General features: G+C 53.7%; 1 protein-coding gene across 1 annotated transcript; it reads left to right on the forward strand.

Moving 5' to 3' along the window:
• Nucleotides 1–524: 524 nt before the first annotated feature.
• Nucleotides 525–3,617, forward strand: LOC144737016 (potassium voltage-gated channel subfamily A member 7-like). Its single transcript, XM_078619669.1, has one exon. It carries the CDS (start codon nt 525–527, stop codon nt 2,301–2,303), a length of 1,779 nt encoding a protein of 592 aa, XP_078475795.1. The 3' UTR covers nt 2,304–3,617.
• The last annotated feature ends 12,519 nt before the right edge of the window (nt 3,618–16,136 follow it).

Genomic DNA, 16,136 nt, shown 5'->3' on the forward strand with positions numbered 1-16,136 from the left:
ATAAGGAGGGGGTGGGTGGGGTGGAGATTCGCCGCTGAGTGCTTCACGATGGAAGCTCATCACGAATTAATGAGGCGGACACGACTCGGATGAAACTGTGTGGTGGTGGTGGTGTGGGCTGGTGAGGGTGTGGTGGTGTGGGGTGGTGTGGGGTGGTGAGGGTGGGGGAGGCGTTGAGTCGGCGGTTCGGACGATTCGGGGTGGTCGGTGGCGATCGAGGAGAGAGAGAGACATCTGTGATTGCTCGTTACGCGGTCACATCCAGGCGTGGTCGTGGTGGTGGTCGTGGTGGTGGTTGTTGGTGGTTGGTGGTGGTTGTTGGTGGTGGTGGTTGGTGGTGGTGGTTGGTGGTGGTGGTTGTTGGTGGTTGGTGGTGGTGGTGTTGGTGCGTTAGATATGGAACAGTTTCGACGTTTCGGTCACTGTGGCAGCAGCGCGCTTCCTGAAGAGAGCAGAGGGGGTAGAGAATAAACCATCATCATCATCATCGAGAGAGAGAGAGAGGAAGGGGTAAGTGGCCGCAAATGTCCAGCGCCAGCGTCGCGGAGCTCGCCATGAGACGCGACTGCGCATCGCCACAACTCGCCACGGAGAGCAGCAGCAGCAGCAGCAGCTACACGCTCTTCACCACGCACGACCTGTCCAGCCACCACCACCACCACCAGTATCCCCAACAACAACAACAACAACACCACCACCACCACCACCATCAGCAGCAGCAGGGCCAGGAGCTGCCCGCGGCGGCTTGGAGCGAGCGCGTGTCCATCAACGTGTCGGGGCTGAGGTTCGAGACGCGGCGCAGCACCTTGGAGCGCTTCCCCCGCACGCTGCTGGGCGACGCCTCTCGCCTCCTGCGCTTCTTCGACCCGCTGCGCGACGAGTACTTCTTCGATCGCAACCGCGAAAGCTTCGGCGCGATCCTCTTCTACTTCCAGTCGGGCGGCAGCCTCCACCGGCCCTCCGTGGTGCCCCACGGCCTCTTCGTGGAGGAGGTGCGCTTCTACGACCTGGGCGCCGAGGCGCGCGGCCGTCTCTGCGAGGAGGAGCGCTGTTCCCGGGAGGACCCAGACCGGCCGCCGCCGCTGCCGCGCAATCGCCTCCAGCGGCGCGCCTGGCTCCTCTTCGAGCACCCCGAGAGCTCCGTGTGGGCGCGCGGCGTCGCCCTCGTCTCGGTGCTCGCCACGCTCGCCTCCGTGGTCGTCTTCTGCCTCGAGACGGTGCCGCACGGCGAGCGGAAGAGCGGCGACGAGAAGGGGGTGGGGGGCGAGGAGGAGGAGGGGGGCACGGCAGGCGCGTTCGCCGTCGAGGTGGCGTGCATCGCCTGGTTCTGCCTCGAGCTGCTGGTGCGCTTCTGCGCGTGCCCCGTTAAGGCGGCCTTCTTCAAGAACTTCATGAACATCATCGACGTGCTCGCCATCGTGCCCTTCCTCACCATGCTCTGCCTGCCCGACGCCGACATGCAGAGCGCGCAGCAGCAGGCGCTGTCCTTCGCCATCCTCCGAATCGTTCGCCTCGTGCGCGTCTTCAGGATCTTCAAGCTGTCGCGACACTCGAGGGGGCTGCGCATCCTCGGGCAGACCCTGAACGCGTCGATGCGCGAGCTCGGCCTGCTCGTCTTCTTCCTCTTCATTGGCGTCGTCCTCTTCTCGAGCGCCGTCTACTACGCAGAGGTGGACGAGCCGCTCACCAACTTCACGAGCATCCCCGTCGCGTTCTGGTGGTCCATCATCACCATGACCACGGTGGGCTACGGCGACATGTACCCCATCACGCTGGGCGGGAAGATCGTGGGCACGCTGTGCGCCATCGCCGGCGTGCTCACCATCGCGCTGCCCGTGCCCGTGATCGTCTCCAACTTCAACAACTTCTACCACCTCGAGATGGACGGCGGAGGCGACTCGACTCGCGCCTGCGCCGACGACTTCGAGCCAAGCGACGCCGACGACTCGGTCGCCACCGCAGGAGGCCCCGGGATCATCTCCTGCCCCACCTCCTCCACCTCCTCCTTCTGCTGCTGCTGCCGCCCGTCTCGCGGGGCGATCAGTCCCGGCGACCTGACGCCCGGCACGGACGCGCCCCAGACGCCCGAGTCGCCGAGGAAGGAGCCGAAGGAGCGGGAGACGGAGGATGAGAAGGGGTCGACGTTGAAACTCCGCGAGATGGGAGACGCGGCACTGGGCGACGAGGAGGAGGAGGTCGAGGACGAGGAGGATGAGGAGGAGGAGCGCGCGAGCGAGCGGTGCTTGCACTCATCCCTGGAGTGGGAGGCGAAGGAGGAGGTCGTGGTGGAGACGGACGTGTGATGGACCTCACGCCTCCATGCGTCTCCATCTCTCTGTCTCTATCGCCTCCCTCTCGCTCTCGTGCCTCGACTTATCTCTCCGTGTCTCTCACCGTGTCTCTCCCTGTGTCTCGCTCTCCGTCTCTCTCCGTGTCTCTCTCTCTCGTGTCTCTCTCCGTGTCTCTTTCCGTGTCTCTCCCTGTGTCTCGCTCTCTGTGTTTCTCTCTGTCTCTCACTCTGTGTCTCGCTGTCTCTCTCGTGTCTCTCTCCGTGTCTCTCACTCTTTGTTTCGCTCTGTCTCTCTCCGTGTCTCTCCCTGTGTCTCGCTCACTGTGTCTCTCTCCGTGTCTCTCTCCGTGTCTCGCTCACTTTCTCTGTGTCTCTCCCTGTGTCTCTCTCACCTTCTCTCTCTCTCTGGGTTTATGCCCGGATAGTTGTGACCAATCGCCTGACGAAGCTGGTGGTGGTTGTTGTTGTAATCGGCCAGCGACACGTCACAGTACTGGAATTGTAAATGTCGTGTGGGTTTCACTCTCCAACACACAAGCGGTTAGTGCTGCACTAGTAACTCGTCGGCTCGTTCTGTTGACTTGCCAAACCCCTTACTAGTTGGCTGTGTCGGGTGGTGGCGGGTTTAACGACACATTTATATATTTACGCGATCTAAACCAACAAAAAAAAACACGTTGATTGTGGATAATTTTGGTGGCGAAAACCTCCTCCTCCTCCTACGAGGTGTTAAACGGTGCGATTCTACTGCACGTCTGTGCACAAGAGCTTTATAGCGTCATCGGATCCCTCCAGGATACATTCAGATTGCGACTGTGATTCTGTCACCGATTATCGCGTCAATCACTCGACAACGTCACCACGTGTCTGTCTGCGTCGGGTGGCGGAGGGCCTTGACGACACGCGTTCGCTCAGACCATTGCGTCGCCTTCAAACCAAACAGCCCGTTATGAACCTAACAGGGTTGTTGTTTTTGTTGTTGGGGCTACATCGCGTAAATAGTAAATGTTGTGCCCTTAAACCCGTCACCACCACCACCCGACACGGCCAATTAGTGAGAAGGTTGTCTCGTAAGCACCACGTGGGCACTGATTTTCGAGTTCAGCACTAACCGCTTGTGTGTTTTGAGTGCAAACTGTAAATGTTGTGGTGGGTTTCTCTCTCCCAACACGCAGCCGGTTAGTGCTGACCTAGTAACTAGACTGGCACTTTGTTTATTTAAGTGACTAAATCCTGACCAATTGGCTGGTGGGTTGTTATATTTATGCGATCTCACCCAAACGACAACAAAGCCAACTTTGATTGTGCACAACATTAGGTCGCGAAACCCCCCTGCTGCTACTGCTGCTACTGCTGCTGCTACGTGTTACACCCTACCTATGATGAGCCCCACGTTGGCTTTTCTAAACCCACCGCGTGCTGTCAAGTTGAGCGTGAGCTGGGTGCAGTACGAATTATCCTCGTAGCACAAGTAGCTACTACATATGTAGTAGCTACATATGTAGTAGCTGTTGCATATGTTGTTGTAGCTACGGGCCCCGCACTTTCAAGGGCCCCGCGTTAAATGCTTTCAAGCTATCAACTCCGGTTCAATGAGTCTGCACTTGCTCTATTACTATAGTACTATACCGCCTTCGACTATTACGAACGACCGGGTGTTTAAGGTTAGAGATTTGTCGTATTATCTTGCTTATAGCAAATGACAAAAATACAATTACTTTACTGTGCAAGTTAAAAATGTATGTATTTATAACGTTTTTTAAATATTTAGGGCCCCTTTATAACAAATGCTACAGGCTCCGCACTTGCTTCATCCGGCACTGGCTGGGCGCTTCTGCCATCCCCCCCGTACAGCCGAATGGGGCAACGTGGGGATGGTGGTGGTGGAGGTCGTCGTCTTCATAACGCAGCGATGCTCGCAACAACGCAGAATGCACCGTGCGAGATCGCGTTCACTCGTCAGCAGCAGCAGCTACGGGCTGTTCACTGGGTGGATGTAGTAATGTAAGAGTGTATCGGCATGGTGCATTGGCATGGTGCATGGGCGTGGTGTATTGCCATGGTGTATTCCCATGGTGTTTCGGCGTGGTGTATCCCCATGGTGTTTCGGCGTGGTGTATTACGGAGTGTTAATCATCTGGACGCAAAGGCGTGCGCTGTCAATCACGCCACTGCTCGCCACGCGAGCGCGGTGTTGATGATATCGAGGCCATCCACAGAGGCGGGGGAGGGGTGGGGGTGCGTGCTGGGTCCGGGGGCAAATCCCACCGTGTGCCGCCGCCCCCCCTGCCCCCCAAAGCGCACGCGGGGTTCCCGGGCGGTCGCTCGCTATACAATTGCGAGCGCGCGCATTGTGGGATTCTTTTTTACGAACAAAACTGCAGGTGGCGCTGTGACGCCGTGGCCACGTGACCTCGCGCGGCGGTCACAGAGAGGCCACGTGCTCAAGCGACGCGTGGCCTGCACCGACGAAGCGTCGAGGCGATCGCCCGTGACCTACTTTAAACTGCAAACGATTGTATTGTTACTCTTAGGTTCTTTTGGTAAAGTCGCGTAGGTAAAAATAATAATGAAATAAAGTAATAAAATAAAAATACATGAAAATAACTCAATTAAATCACGACGTGTCGGAAGCAACACAAGCCTCCGTCATCAGGTGTAACTGCTCCAGTAAAATTTACTTAATTACGACACGTCGTGATTTAATGTAGTTATTTTCATTTATTATTATTTTATTTTATTATTATTCTTTTTTTACCTACGTGACTTTACCGAAAGAACCTAAGTGTATGAATCCTTGCAGTCACGAAAGCTTGAAATCTAGAACTATTGTATTGTTACGTAATTATTTTACAGGGTACAGAGCCCACTGAGCTATTGGCTATTTATTCACAGGCGAGCCTGGCAACACGTGATGATAGCTCGTCGTCATCGTCGTCAACACACGTGTAAAATGTGGAACAGCAGCCAGATAAAACTAAACTATTGATTGATTTTACCAGGTAAGGCCCACTGAGCTATAGAGCGCTCTTTCAGAAGCAAATAATCGCTCAACAATCTTAACCCTGCCCATAGGCTTAACACTGCTCATAGACTCAACACTGCCCATAGGCTTAACACTGCCCATAGACTCAACCCTGCCCATAGGCTTAACACTGCTCATAGACTCAACACTGCTCATAGACTCAACCCTGCCCATAGGCTTAACACTGCCCATAGACTCAACCCTGCCCATAGGCTTAACACTGCTCATAGACTCAACACTGCTCATAGACTCAACCCTGCCCATAGGCTTAACACTGATCATAGACTCAACCCTGCCCATAGACTCAACACTCCCCATAGGCTTAACACTGCTCATAGACTCAACACTACCCATAGGCTTAACACTGCCCATAGACTCAACACTGCCCATAGACTCAACACTGCCCATAGACTCAACACTGCCCATAGACTCAACACTGCCCATAGACTCAACACTGCCCATAGACTCAACACTGCCCATAGACTCAACACTGCCCATAGACTCAACCCTGCCCATAGACTCAACACTGCTCATAGACTCAACCCTGCCCATAGACTCAACACTGCCCATAGGCTTAACACTGCTCATAGACTCAACACTGCTCATAGACTCAACACTGCTCATAGACTCAACACTGCCCATAGACTCAACACTGCCCATAGACTCAACACTGCCCATAGACTCAACACTGCTCATAGACTTAACACTACCCATAGACTCAACACTGCCCATAGACTCAGCACTGCCCATAGACTCAACACTGCTCATAGACTCAACACTGCTCATAGACTCAACACTGCCCATAGACTCAACACTGCCCATAGACTCAACACTGCCCATAGACTCAACACTGCCCATAGACTCAACACTGCCCATAGACTCAACACTGCTCATAGACTCAACCCTGCCCATAGACTCAACACTGCCCATAGGCTTAACACTGCTCATAGACTCAACACTGCTCATAGACTCAACACTGCTCATAGACTCAACACTGCCCATAGACTCAACACTGCCCATAGACTCAACACTGCCCATAGACTCAACACTGCTCATAGACTTAACACTACCCATAGACTCAACACTGCCCATAGACTCAGCACTGCCCATAGACTCAACACTGCTCATAGACTCAACACTGCTCATAGACTCAACACTGCTCATAGACTCAACACTGCTCATAGACTCAACACTGCCCATAGACTCAACACTGCTCATAGACTCAACACTGCCCATAGACTCAACACTGCCCATAGACTCAACACTGCTCATAGACTTAACACTGCCCATAGACTCAACACTGCCCATAGACTCAATACTGCTCATAGACTCAACACTGCCCATAGACTCAACCCTGCCCATAGACTCAACACTGCCCATAGACTCAACACTGCCCATAGGCTTAACACTGCCCATAGACTCAACACTGCCCATAGACTCAACCCTGCCCATAGACTCAACACTGCCCATAGACTCAACACTGCCCATAGGATTAACACTGCCCATAGACTCAACACTGCCCATAGACTCAACCCTGCCCATAGACTCAACACTGCCCATAGACTCAACACTGCCCATAGGCAACATGTTAACTATTTTTAATTACGAGGTGAAATTCGCTGAACCATAGCTCTGTTCAGAGTCCACCTGGACGCTCATGATGACAGCTCCTCGTCACAGTGGCCGATGTCATTATCGTCGTCACGCGTGGGATTATTTGATATTCAGGGCCGAATACTCTGCGGGTGAGTTGGTTCTCAGTGTGGAGGAGGAGGAGGGCAAACCTAGAGGGACCCGAAGAACGCTCCACAGGGGAGATGGAACACGCGGATTACACTCACTCACTCACACCAACACTCACTCACACCAACACTCAGATGAACACTCACTCACACTAACACTCACTCACACCAACACTCACTCACACCAACTCTCAGATGAACACTCACTCACGGTTACACATACTAACATTCACTCGCACGAACACTCACTAAACTCACTCAAACTAAGTCACTAACTCACACTCATACTAACACTTACTTACACTAACACTCGTACGAACACCCACCCACACTTACACTCACACCAACACTCACTAACACTCAAACACAGTCACTGTCGAACAGGGGAGAGAACACGTGGTCTCCACTCACTCAAACTAGACTAACACTCACTCACCAACACCAACACTCACCTACTCCCACTAACACTCACTCACGCACCATCTCACTCCCACTGTAGAACAGGGGGCGAGAACACGCGGGGGCTCCACATACACAGCAGGAAAGGTCAGGGTCTGGGATCGAACCCACGCATTTCCTGCTGCGTACCAGGCGATAGAGACATCTCCTCGCCATGTGTGAAGGGTTTTGCCACCTCTGACTGAAGCTATTCCGGGAAACGTGTGTGTGTGTGTTTGCCAACAAGACATAATGTCACCAACTACTTACGGCACTACGTTCGGTTCACGTCTCCGCTGGCCAGCGAAAGACAAGCGCAGCACCGTGGACATTGAGAATTCGGGGAGAGACAATGCCAGTACGAGATCGATGCCAATTACCGGTGGTAACCCTTGATGCAGCAAATCTGGCTGTGACGATCCCACCTGATGACGGAGACTTGTGTTGCCTCCGAAACGTCGTGATTTTTATTTTATTTTTTATAAATTTTAATTTCATTTTTTTATCTACGTGACTTTACCGAAAGAGCTAAGAGTAGGTAACCCTCATGCCAACCCAAGTACGCGGGGCCCTAACACTGCAGTGAGATGATGGCTGTTGTTGTTGTTGTTGTGAGCAGACCTTTGCGAGTCGCACGTGGATTGGCATCAACTCATTTCTTTAGAAGTGCTTTTCTGTTTATTGTTTTGTCCGTCTTTCCTTCCCCTCCCTGAACCTCCGAAGAGCACGGCTGGCTACGTACGGCACGAAATAAGTTCAACATGGACTCCCATGGTGAACTGGACTCCCATGGTGAACTGGACTTCCATGACGAACTGGAAATTCCATGGTCAGGGCTCAGCAACCAAAATAACAAGAAGAGCCATTTTTTTTCGAATTTCAAGAGCCACCACATGGCTACTCCTGAGCCACAGGTTGCAGACCCCCCCTGCTATCGACCCCGCATGCATTACACTGGTCAACACACTTTTTCTGGCATAAGGTATTCCAACGGTTATAAGGTAATTTTGGGGTGCTGATTCCAAATGTGGCATCAGTTTTTGTCCATCACATCAGGTTTTTGAGATATCAAATATTGCATTTTCAATAAAAACTGCAGAAGAAAAATATTAAATAGATGTGGATATCTACATAACATGATATTATAAAACACACTATCCTAAAAATACAGCACCATATTTTAACACTAAAGCAGTCACTGACTCGCAACAACTTGAAATCATAAGTGACAGAGTTAATTTCGGGTAAAATCAATGAAAATGGGGTATGCCGATAGCATAAAAGTGAGATGTGATGGAGCAAATCTGAGATCAGATTTGGAATCAGCACCCTGAAATTAGTCTAGAACAGCTGCAAAAGTCCAGGCCAGAAAAAAAGTTTTTTTTTGTTGACCAGTGCTATCAGGAGCGGCGCGTTTGGAGTGTGCCTGGGACCCCAAGCGCCGAGCCGTCATATAAACCGTTATGCAACGTTGCGTGAAATGTCGTGCTTGTGCTCTCTGTGTGCGTGGTGTTTTTTTTTTAAATCGGGAAGTTTCATAACAACTTTACGACCGAGTCGATAATTGTTTCGGATCACTCAGAGCTTGAGTGCACTCTTGAATAGAGAATTATCATAACGAGCATGGAGCCAGACTCATGGGTTTGGGCTCCGTAGTCCAGGCTCCGGACTTAGCACGCAATTATGAATTACGCAATTCAATTAATTTCACCTACAGTCGATCATCCGTTAATGCGCCCCGTTAGTTTGTTATTCACTCATACAGGACGTGAATTCATGTGTGTGTGTGCGCATTCACTCGCTCGCTAATTGGCCTATCCATTGATTCCGTGGTGGGCCCGTTTCTCGTTAAGTTCACGCACGAGATTCCATCGCCTCGTCCGGTGTGCGCCAGGGATCGTGACCGCAACGTCGACCCCCCCCAACCCCCCCAACCCCCCCACGATTGCGCAATCAGCCAAACGAGGGCAGCACTCAGCCCCCCATTAGCGCGCAGGGCACGCGAGTGGCGAGACGCACGCACGGAATGGAGACCACGTGACCACGACCAACACTAACCCTCACCCCAACCACACTAGCCAGCCAGACACTAGCCCCAACCACACTAACCCCAACCCCAACCACACTAACCCCAACCACACTAACCCCAACCCCAACCACACTAACCCCAACCAACCCCAACCACACTAACCCCAACCAACCCCAACCACACTAACCCCAACCAACCCCAACCACACTAACCCCAACCAACCCCAACCACACTAACCCCAACCAACCCCAACCACACTAACCCCAACCAACCCCAACCACACTAACCCCAACCACACTAACCCCAACCACACTAACCCCAACCACACTAACCCCAACCACACTAACCCCAACCCCAACCACACTAGCCCCAACCACACTAACCCCAACCCCAACCACTCTAATCCCAACCACACTAACCCTCACCCCAACCACACTAGCGAACCAGACCTGAGCCCGCGTCACGCCCACGGTGTAGTCGGTGGAGACGCACGTCCGGTCCGGACCACTGCCCAGGCCCACTTGACCCCCAGCCCCACTTGACCCCCAGCCCAACACCAATCCGCAGCGCCATTCGCCACTGCGTGATGGTGACGTCACCACGACGCCTGTGCCAGGCCAGGTGCACTGAGCCCACGTGAAGTGTCGAAGGGTCGCTGGCAGGAGGTCACGAGAGACCCAGCAGGTGCTATGGGTTGACGGACTGAGATGGCTGGTCGATGCACCAGCTGTGCCCCCTACTGTGCCAACTCGCTGTGTCTAAGCCGCCCGGCGCTCCGCTCGTTGTTGTGAGCGTCGCTCCTCCGCCCTCCGTTGTTGCTGGAGGGCGACTGCCTCCAACTGCCCAGTAGCGTCCTTCACGAGCCTCCTCCAGAGGCCGATCTTGACGCCTCCAGCCCACCCATGACCCCACCACCACCACCACCCGTGTAGTAACCACATGGACACGACAAGAGATAAGGAGGTTCTTTTTAGTAAGTATGTATTATCAAAAACAAATTTTTGTAAATCTTAAATGTGTTTTTTTAGTTTAAAGTGAAATATATACATTACGGATTACACAACATTATTGATAATAAATCGGAATAACAAATACACTGTTAGTCACGCGTGCGTGTGTGCGCACACGCAACGGGCGTGAAGAGACAAGAAGACAGAGAGACAGACAGACGGGCAACTGAAGGACAGAGAGAGACAAAGACGGAGGGGGCTGCGGGACATTCAATTCGTGTGGCAGCCACGTGGCGAGGGGGGCATTCATCCGCGTGTGCGGAGGGGTACAGCCGTGGGGAGGGGCGCGGAGGGATACAGACGGGGGCCACTCACTCCGGCGGCGAGTGGGCGGGGCCTAACGTGATTGCGAGTGACGTCACGGATCGCTGGGGACGGGAGCCGCCTTTGAGTTCACGGTGGAGGGGTTCGGGTCAGACCTGTCGCTGCTTGCGGTGCTTGGGGATTCAGATTATTGGGTTTTTTCGGTAAAGTCGCGTAGGTAAAAAATTAAAATTTATAAAAGTTAAATAAAATAAAAATCACGACGTTTCGGAGGCAACACAAGCTTCCGAAACGTCGTGATTTTTATTTTACTTTTATTAATTTTTTACCTACGTGACTTTACCGAAAAAAACCTAAGAGTATGAATCCTTGCAGTCACGAAAGCTTTAAATGTAGAGGTGCTTGGGGAGTTGGGTTGATGGTATAGGGCTGCGGGTTTGGTTTCACGTGTTGTCTGGGTGTCGTCTGGGTGTTAGCGCTCGGGGTGTTAGGGGTAGGCCCGTGAGGTTGAAGGGGGGTCGGAGATTTGGTTCGAGGGTTATAGGGGTTAAGGTTCATGGTTAGGACTTAGGGCTGTAGCTTGGGTTTAGGGTGATAATGATTGTAAGGGGTAGAGTATTAGGAGTTCGAGGTTGGGGTTATTATTGGATGAGACTGAGGGGGGGGGGGTAGAAGAGGAAGATGAGGTGGAGGAGGTGGCAGAGAGAGGAGGGTGGAGGAGAATGGAGGAAGATGGAGGATCGGTAAGAGTAGAGGAAGGATGATGAGGAGGGTGATCGCTGAGAGAAGGCACGTGGATGTTAATCGTATCACGAACTCCGTCCGGTGAGAATCAAAACCGATCCCAACGGGACCAGACAACAACGAAAAGTACAGTACAACAATAAAGCATCAATTTTAGGTGTGGCCATTAAAATACAGCTGAGTTTGAAAGTTCAAACAGTCATCGTTATCACCACGACCACCATCATCATCATCGTCTATATAATCTTTGCAGTAAAGTTTGTCTTTAATTAGTAAGCGTCACTTTGCGGTGGATTATTTTTTTAAAATATTTATATATTTTTTTTTAATCGATATAATCCACTAATAGGTCTATGACCACCACCCTTACCAGCCATCACCATGATGAGCATCATCCCCCTGCAATCATCATCATGATTAGGCATCATTCCTGTCATCATCATCCCTGCCATCACCATCATCACGATGAGCACCATCCCTGCCATCATCATCATCATCAGTAAGCCAACAATGATCTGCACGATTTCTTCATATGCCAAAGGACATCATCACCCACCAAAGCATGATCACCATCATCATCATTATTCCGGCTCATCGTGACAGTCCCGAAATCATCATCATAATGAACCATCGCAATCATTATTCAAAGGTCGTAATTGTCAATCGCCAGTTTCAAGGTGGCTGTGCGGCGTCGTCGACGGGAGGTCACGAGGCGGCGGAGGAGGAGAGATTTCCCGGCCGATGGCGTTCACCTCGATCCGTGCGTCTCTCAGCGTCTCCCGGCGTCTCTCGGCGTCGTTCCTTACTCGTCCTGCTGCCGAATGATCTTCTCAAGGATCCACAGGGCGTCTGGGCCGTGGGCGTCACTCGCTCGCTCTCTCCGAGTGGCCGAGTCTTCAGGAAGATTTGCCCCCACCCCGCCTCCCATCGCAAGGCGATGCCGTTCCAAGGTCCAACTTACTGGCTTCAGGTTGAGAGTTGGTTCGTGTGTGTGTCTCTTTGTGTCTGATCCTTTCGGCGTGGTGCTGGTCACTCGCCCTCTCTCGCGTGCCGTGTCGCCCTTCATTAGATGCTGCTACTCGCTAACAGCACTTGCCCCAACAGTTCTGTCAAGGCTATACGGGGGATCTTTGTCTAGCCTTCATTAGGTGCTACTCGCTAACAGCACTTGCCCCAACAGTTCTGTCAAGGCTATACGGGGGATCTTTGTCTGGCCTTCATTGGGTGCTACTCGCTAACAGCACTTGCCCCAACAGTTCTGTCAAGGCTATACGGGGGATCTTTGTCTAGCCTTCATTAGGTGCTACTCGCTAACAGCACTTGCCCCAACAGTTCTGTAAAGGCTATACGGGGGATCTTTGTCTGGCCTTCATTGGGTGCTACTCGCTAACAGCACTTGCCCCAACAGTTCTGTAAAAATGCTAGACGGGGGATATTTTGTGCGTCTGTGTCCAACGTGTGTCAGGCAGGCAAGCGAGCGGACTGTGACGAGACAGACGGAACACACGGAAGCTGGTGGCATGCAGATTTGGGGGAGAGTGTGTACACGGGAATCACACAGCCACGGGCACACACAGGCGCACACATACATACAAAGACACGCACACAGACACACACACACAAATATAGCCTCAACAGACTGTTGGGGCAAGTGCTGTTAGCGAGCACCTCTGAAGGCCGGCACGGCACACGAGGGGGTGGGTGGCCAGCACCACGTCCGGCCGCTTTTATCTCCCCAGTGGCGATGTTTACACACCGCACCATGTACTCATTTGAGGCCGAGTCGACCAAGGGGAGGCCCAGGACCGGTTCCGATAATCGCCACCGGTGTTGGCCGTGAGCGGGAATCGTACCCAGGTCGCCAGGTTCGTAGCGCAGCGCTAACCACTACACCACCGCTCCCCCACACACGCATGCATACACACCAATACACACGTGTATACACCCCATCACACACACACTTGCACGCACACAACACACACACGGTGATAATCACTGACAAGGCAGCATGGCAACATAAATTAAACAAACAAACAAAGACAACGGCGAGTTTAGATATTTGGGGGGGCGATGGGGGGGGGCAAAGTTAAGTGGCAGGGACCAGCAGGGGGCGGGGGGGGGTCCACCACGACTGTGAACTCTGGAGGAACCTTTGGGGGGGTCGTGGTTCTGGTGGTAGTGGGGCGGGGGGTCCTGGTAGGGGGTAGAGCGGACTGCTCGCTCCGTCACCCCCTCTCCCTTTGATCGACCCCCGTCCGCCCCCCCCGCCTCCCCCACTCTAAACCACGTCCATGCAAATTAATTAGCAGGGGGTGCTGGGCAGGATTTGAGGAGGGGGGGGGGGATTGGTGGAAAGTGGGGGGGGGGGGAAATCAGATATCAGCCCAACGGGAATAACAGCGAGATCTGCACAGCGGCATGCGCTTAAGAGGGCACACACCTGGGGACGCACCTAGGGACACACCTGGGGACACACACCTGGGGGCGTACACCTGAAGACACCTGGATGCACCCCTGGGCACACACTGCTATAATCGAGGCTGAATCTCGGAAGTACGGGACACTCTCTCCTCCTCCCCTCCCCGGGGGGGAATGATTATCGCGCGCCAAATCCTCCAATTTATTTTGTCCCAAAGCCGTGCAATATGGGATTGCTATAGGATACACAATTGATATAGGGCTGTTATGGATCGGAGTATCTTGTAGCAAATCAACCTCCTCGCCAGGTAGCCGCGCCAGCCGACCTCGCTATCGGCATTCCGGATAATAGCGTGAAACGGGGAGCCCTGCTTATAACGCGGAACCGTGTAGACTACACCTGCAGCTACTGTAGCATACACCTGGTCGTACCTGTAGCGCTACATTCCTTACCAGGAATTACAACCTGGCCATACCTCTGCACCTAACGCCTGTAAAGCCCTACATCACGAGTCCAGACCGTAATACACACGAGAGCACACCTGAAGCCTACACCTGTAATCCGTTAACCCAGACGTCACACCTGGCCACACCTGGCCACACCTGAAGCCTACACCTGTAACACCTGCAGGTCGCACCAGTAAACCGCACCTGGCCACATCCTGCGAGCCAGCGAAGGGGTTACCGGAGGGCGACGCCAGCTCTTTGCCCTGCTGCTGAGACTGCGAGGCAAGGGTGGGTGGGGGGTGCGTGCGTGCGAGGTAGGTGTGGGGGAGGGGAGGAGGGGCTGTGGCCCCCCCCCCAATCCGACCCCCTTCCCCCCCAGTAAGGGTCCTCGTGGTGGTAAGTGTTGGAGGAGTGGGCGAGTGGGGGGTGGGTAGAAGGCAACCCCCCCTCCTCGCCTCCGATTCAAACGCTGTAGGAGAGGGAGGGAGACAGACGAGGTGGCGTGAGACGGGGGCATTGGCAGGACGGGAGATCTCGAGCGAGGCGATGAGGGTGGGAGGGGGGGTTAGAACCTCAAGCCGCCAAGGTTTCCGACACTGGGTCCGCCTCATTCCCGAGACGACAAAATCCTCCATCTCGCATCGCACGCGGCACCACCCCCACCCCCCCCACCCACTCACCCCCCCATCCACTCACCCCACCACGTGCATCTCCGTGCGGTCGTCAGCACAGACTCGCATTGCTCGCTCATGGACGGGTATTGACCATAGGGTAACGTTGCCCAGAGACTAGCATTGCCTAGAGACTAGCATTGCCCAGAGACTAGCATTGCCTAGAGACCAGTATTGCCCAGAGACTAGCATTGCCTGGAGACTAGCATTGCCTAGAGACTAGCATTGCCTAGAGACCAGTATTGCCCAGAGACTAGCATTGCCTGGAGACTAGCATTGCCTAGAGACTAGCATTGCCTAGAGACCAGTATTGCCCAGAGACTAGCATTGCGACGGGATTTCAATTCGCTTCATCGCAGTTGCCGCATTGCATTTGTTCTGCCCCCTGACAATTTGGTGATCTTGGTGACAACTCTTGAGGAATGAGAACCTCCAACAATCCTTACCCCGGGGGTCTTTCTCGAGTAGTTCTTCTCAGCCAGGTAAGTCAACTTGAGACGGACTCCGTGACACGCGCGAAACATTAAGTACAAATCGCGCCACACGCGCACGACGACGACGATTGCTGAACGCGTCCCCCGTCGAGGGAGCTATAAACCATCTCCCCTCATCCTCGCAGCAGCAGCGGCGGCTTTTAGCTCGGCCTATCGAAAACAAAGCGGGTCGCCGCATCGCGAGCCGCTATTAGGCGCTATATACACACTACACACGCTACGCTACACTATACACTACACTTTTGGATAACCACCGAAACAAAGATGGCCACCGCTTCGCGCGGCGCTTTCAGACGCGCGCTTCTGCGGCCGTCTGGAACGGATTTGCACGTCGGTGGGGGGCAATGGCGCACGCATCGTGATGCACCACCCCGACAACAACCACCACCACCACTCACCACCCACCACCACCCACCACCACCCACCCAGTCGCCTCTGTCCACCCAGCCGCGTGAACAACGAGGGTCGACCACAATCGGTCGGGCGGCACGTCACGTGCGGCGGCGGCGGCGGGTCAGGCGGCCGTGATGTCACCGCAGTTGTTGTGACGTCACCGCTACTTTG

The sequence above is a fragment of the Lampetra planeri genome, chromosome 64 (genome assembly GCF_965212315.1).
Source record: "Lampetra planeri chromosome 64, kcLamPlan1.2.h2, whole genome shotgun sequence".
Taxonomy (NCBI): domain Eukaryota; kingdom Metazoa; phylum Chordata; class Hyperoartia; order Petromyzontiformes; family Petromyzontidae; genus Lampetra; species Lampetra planeri.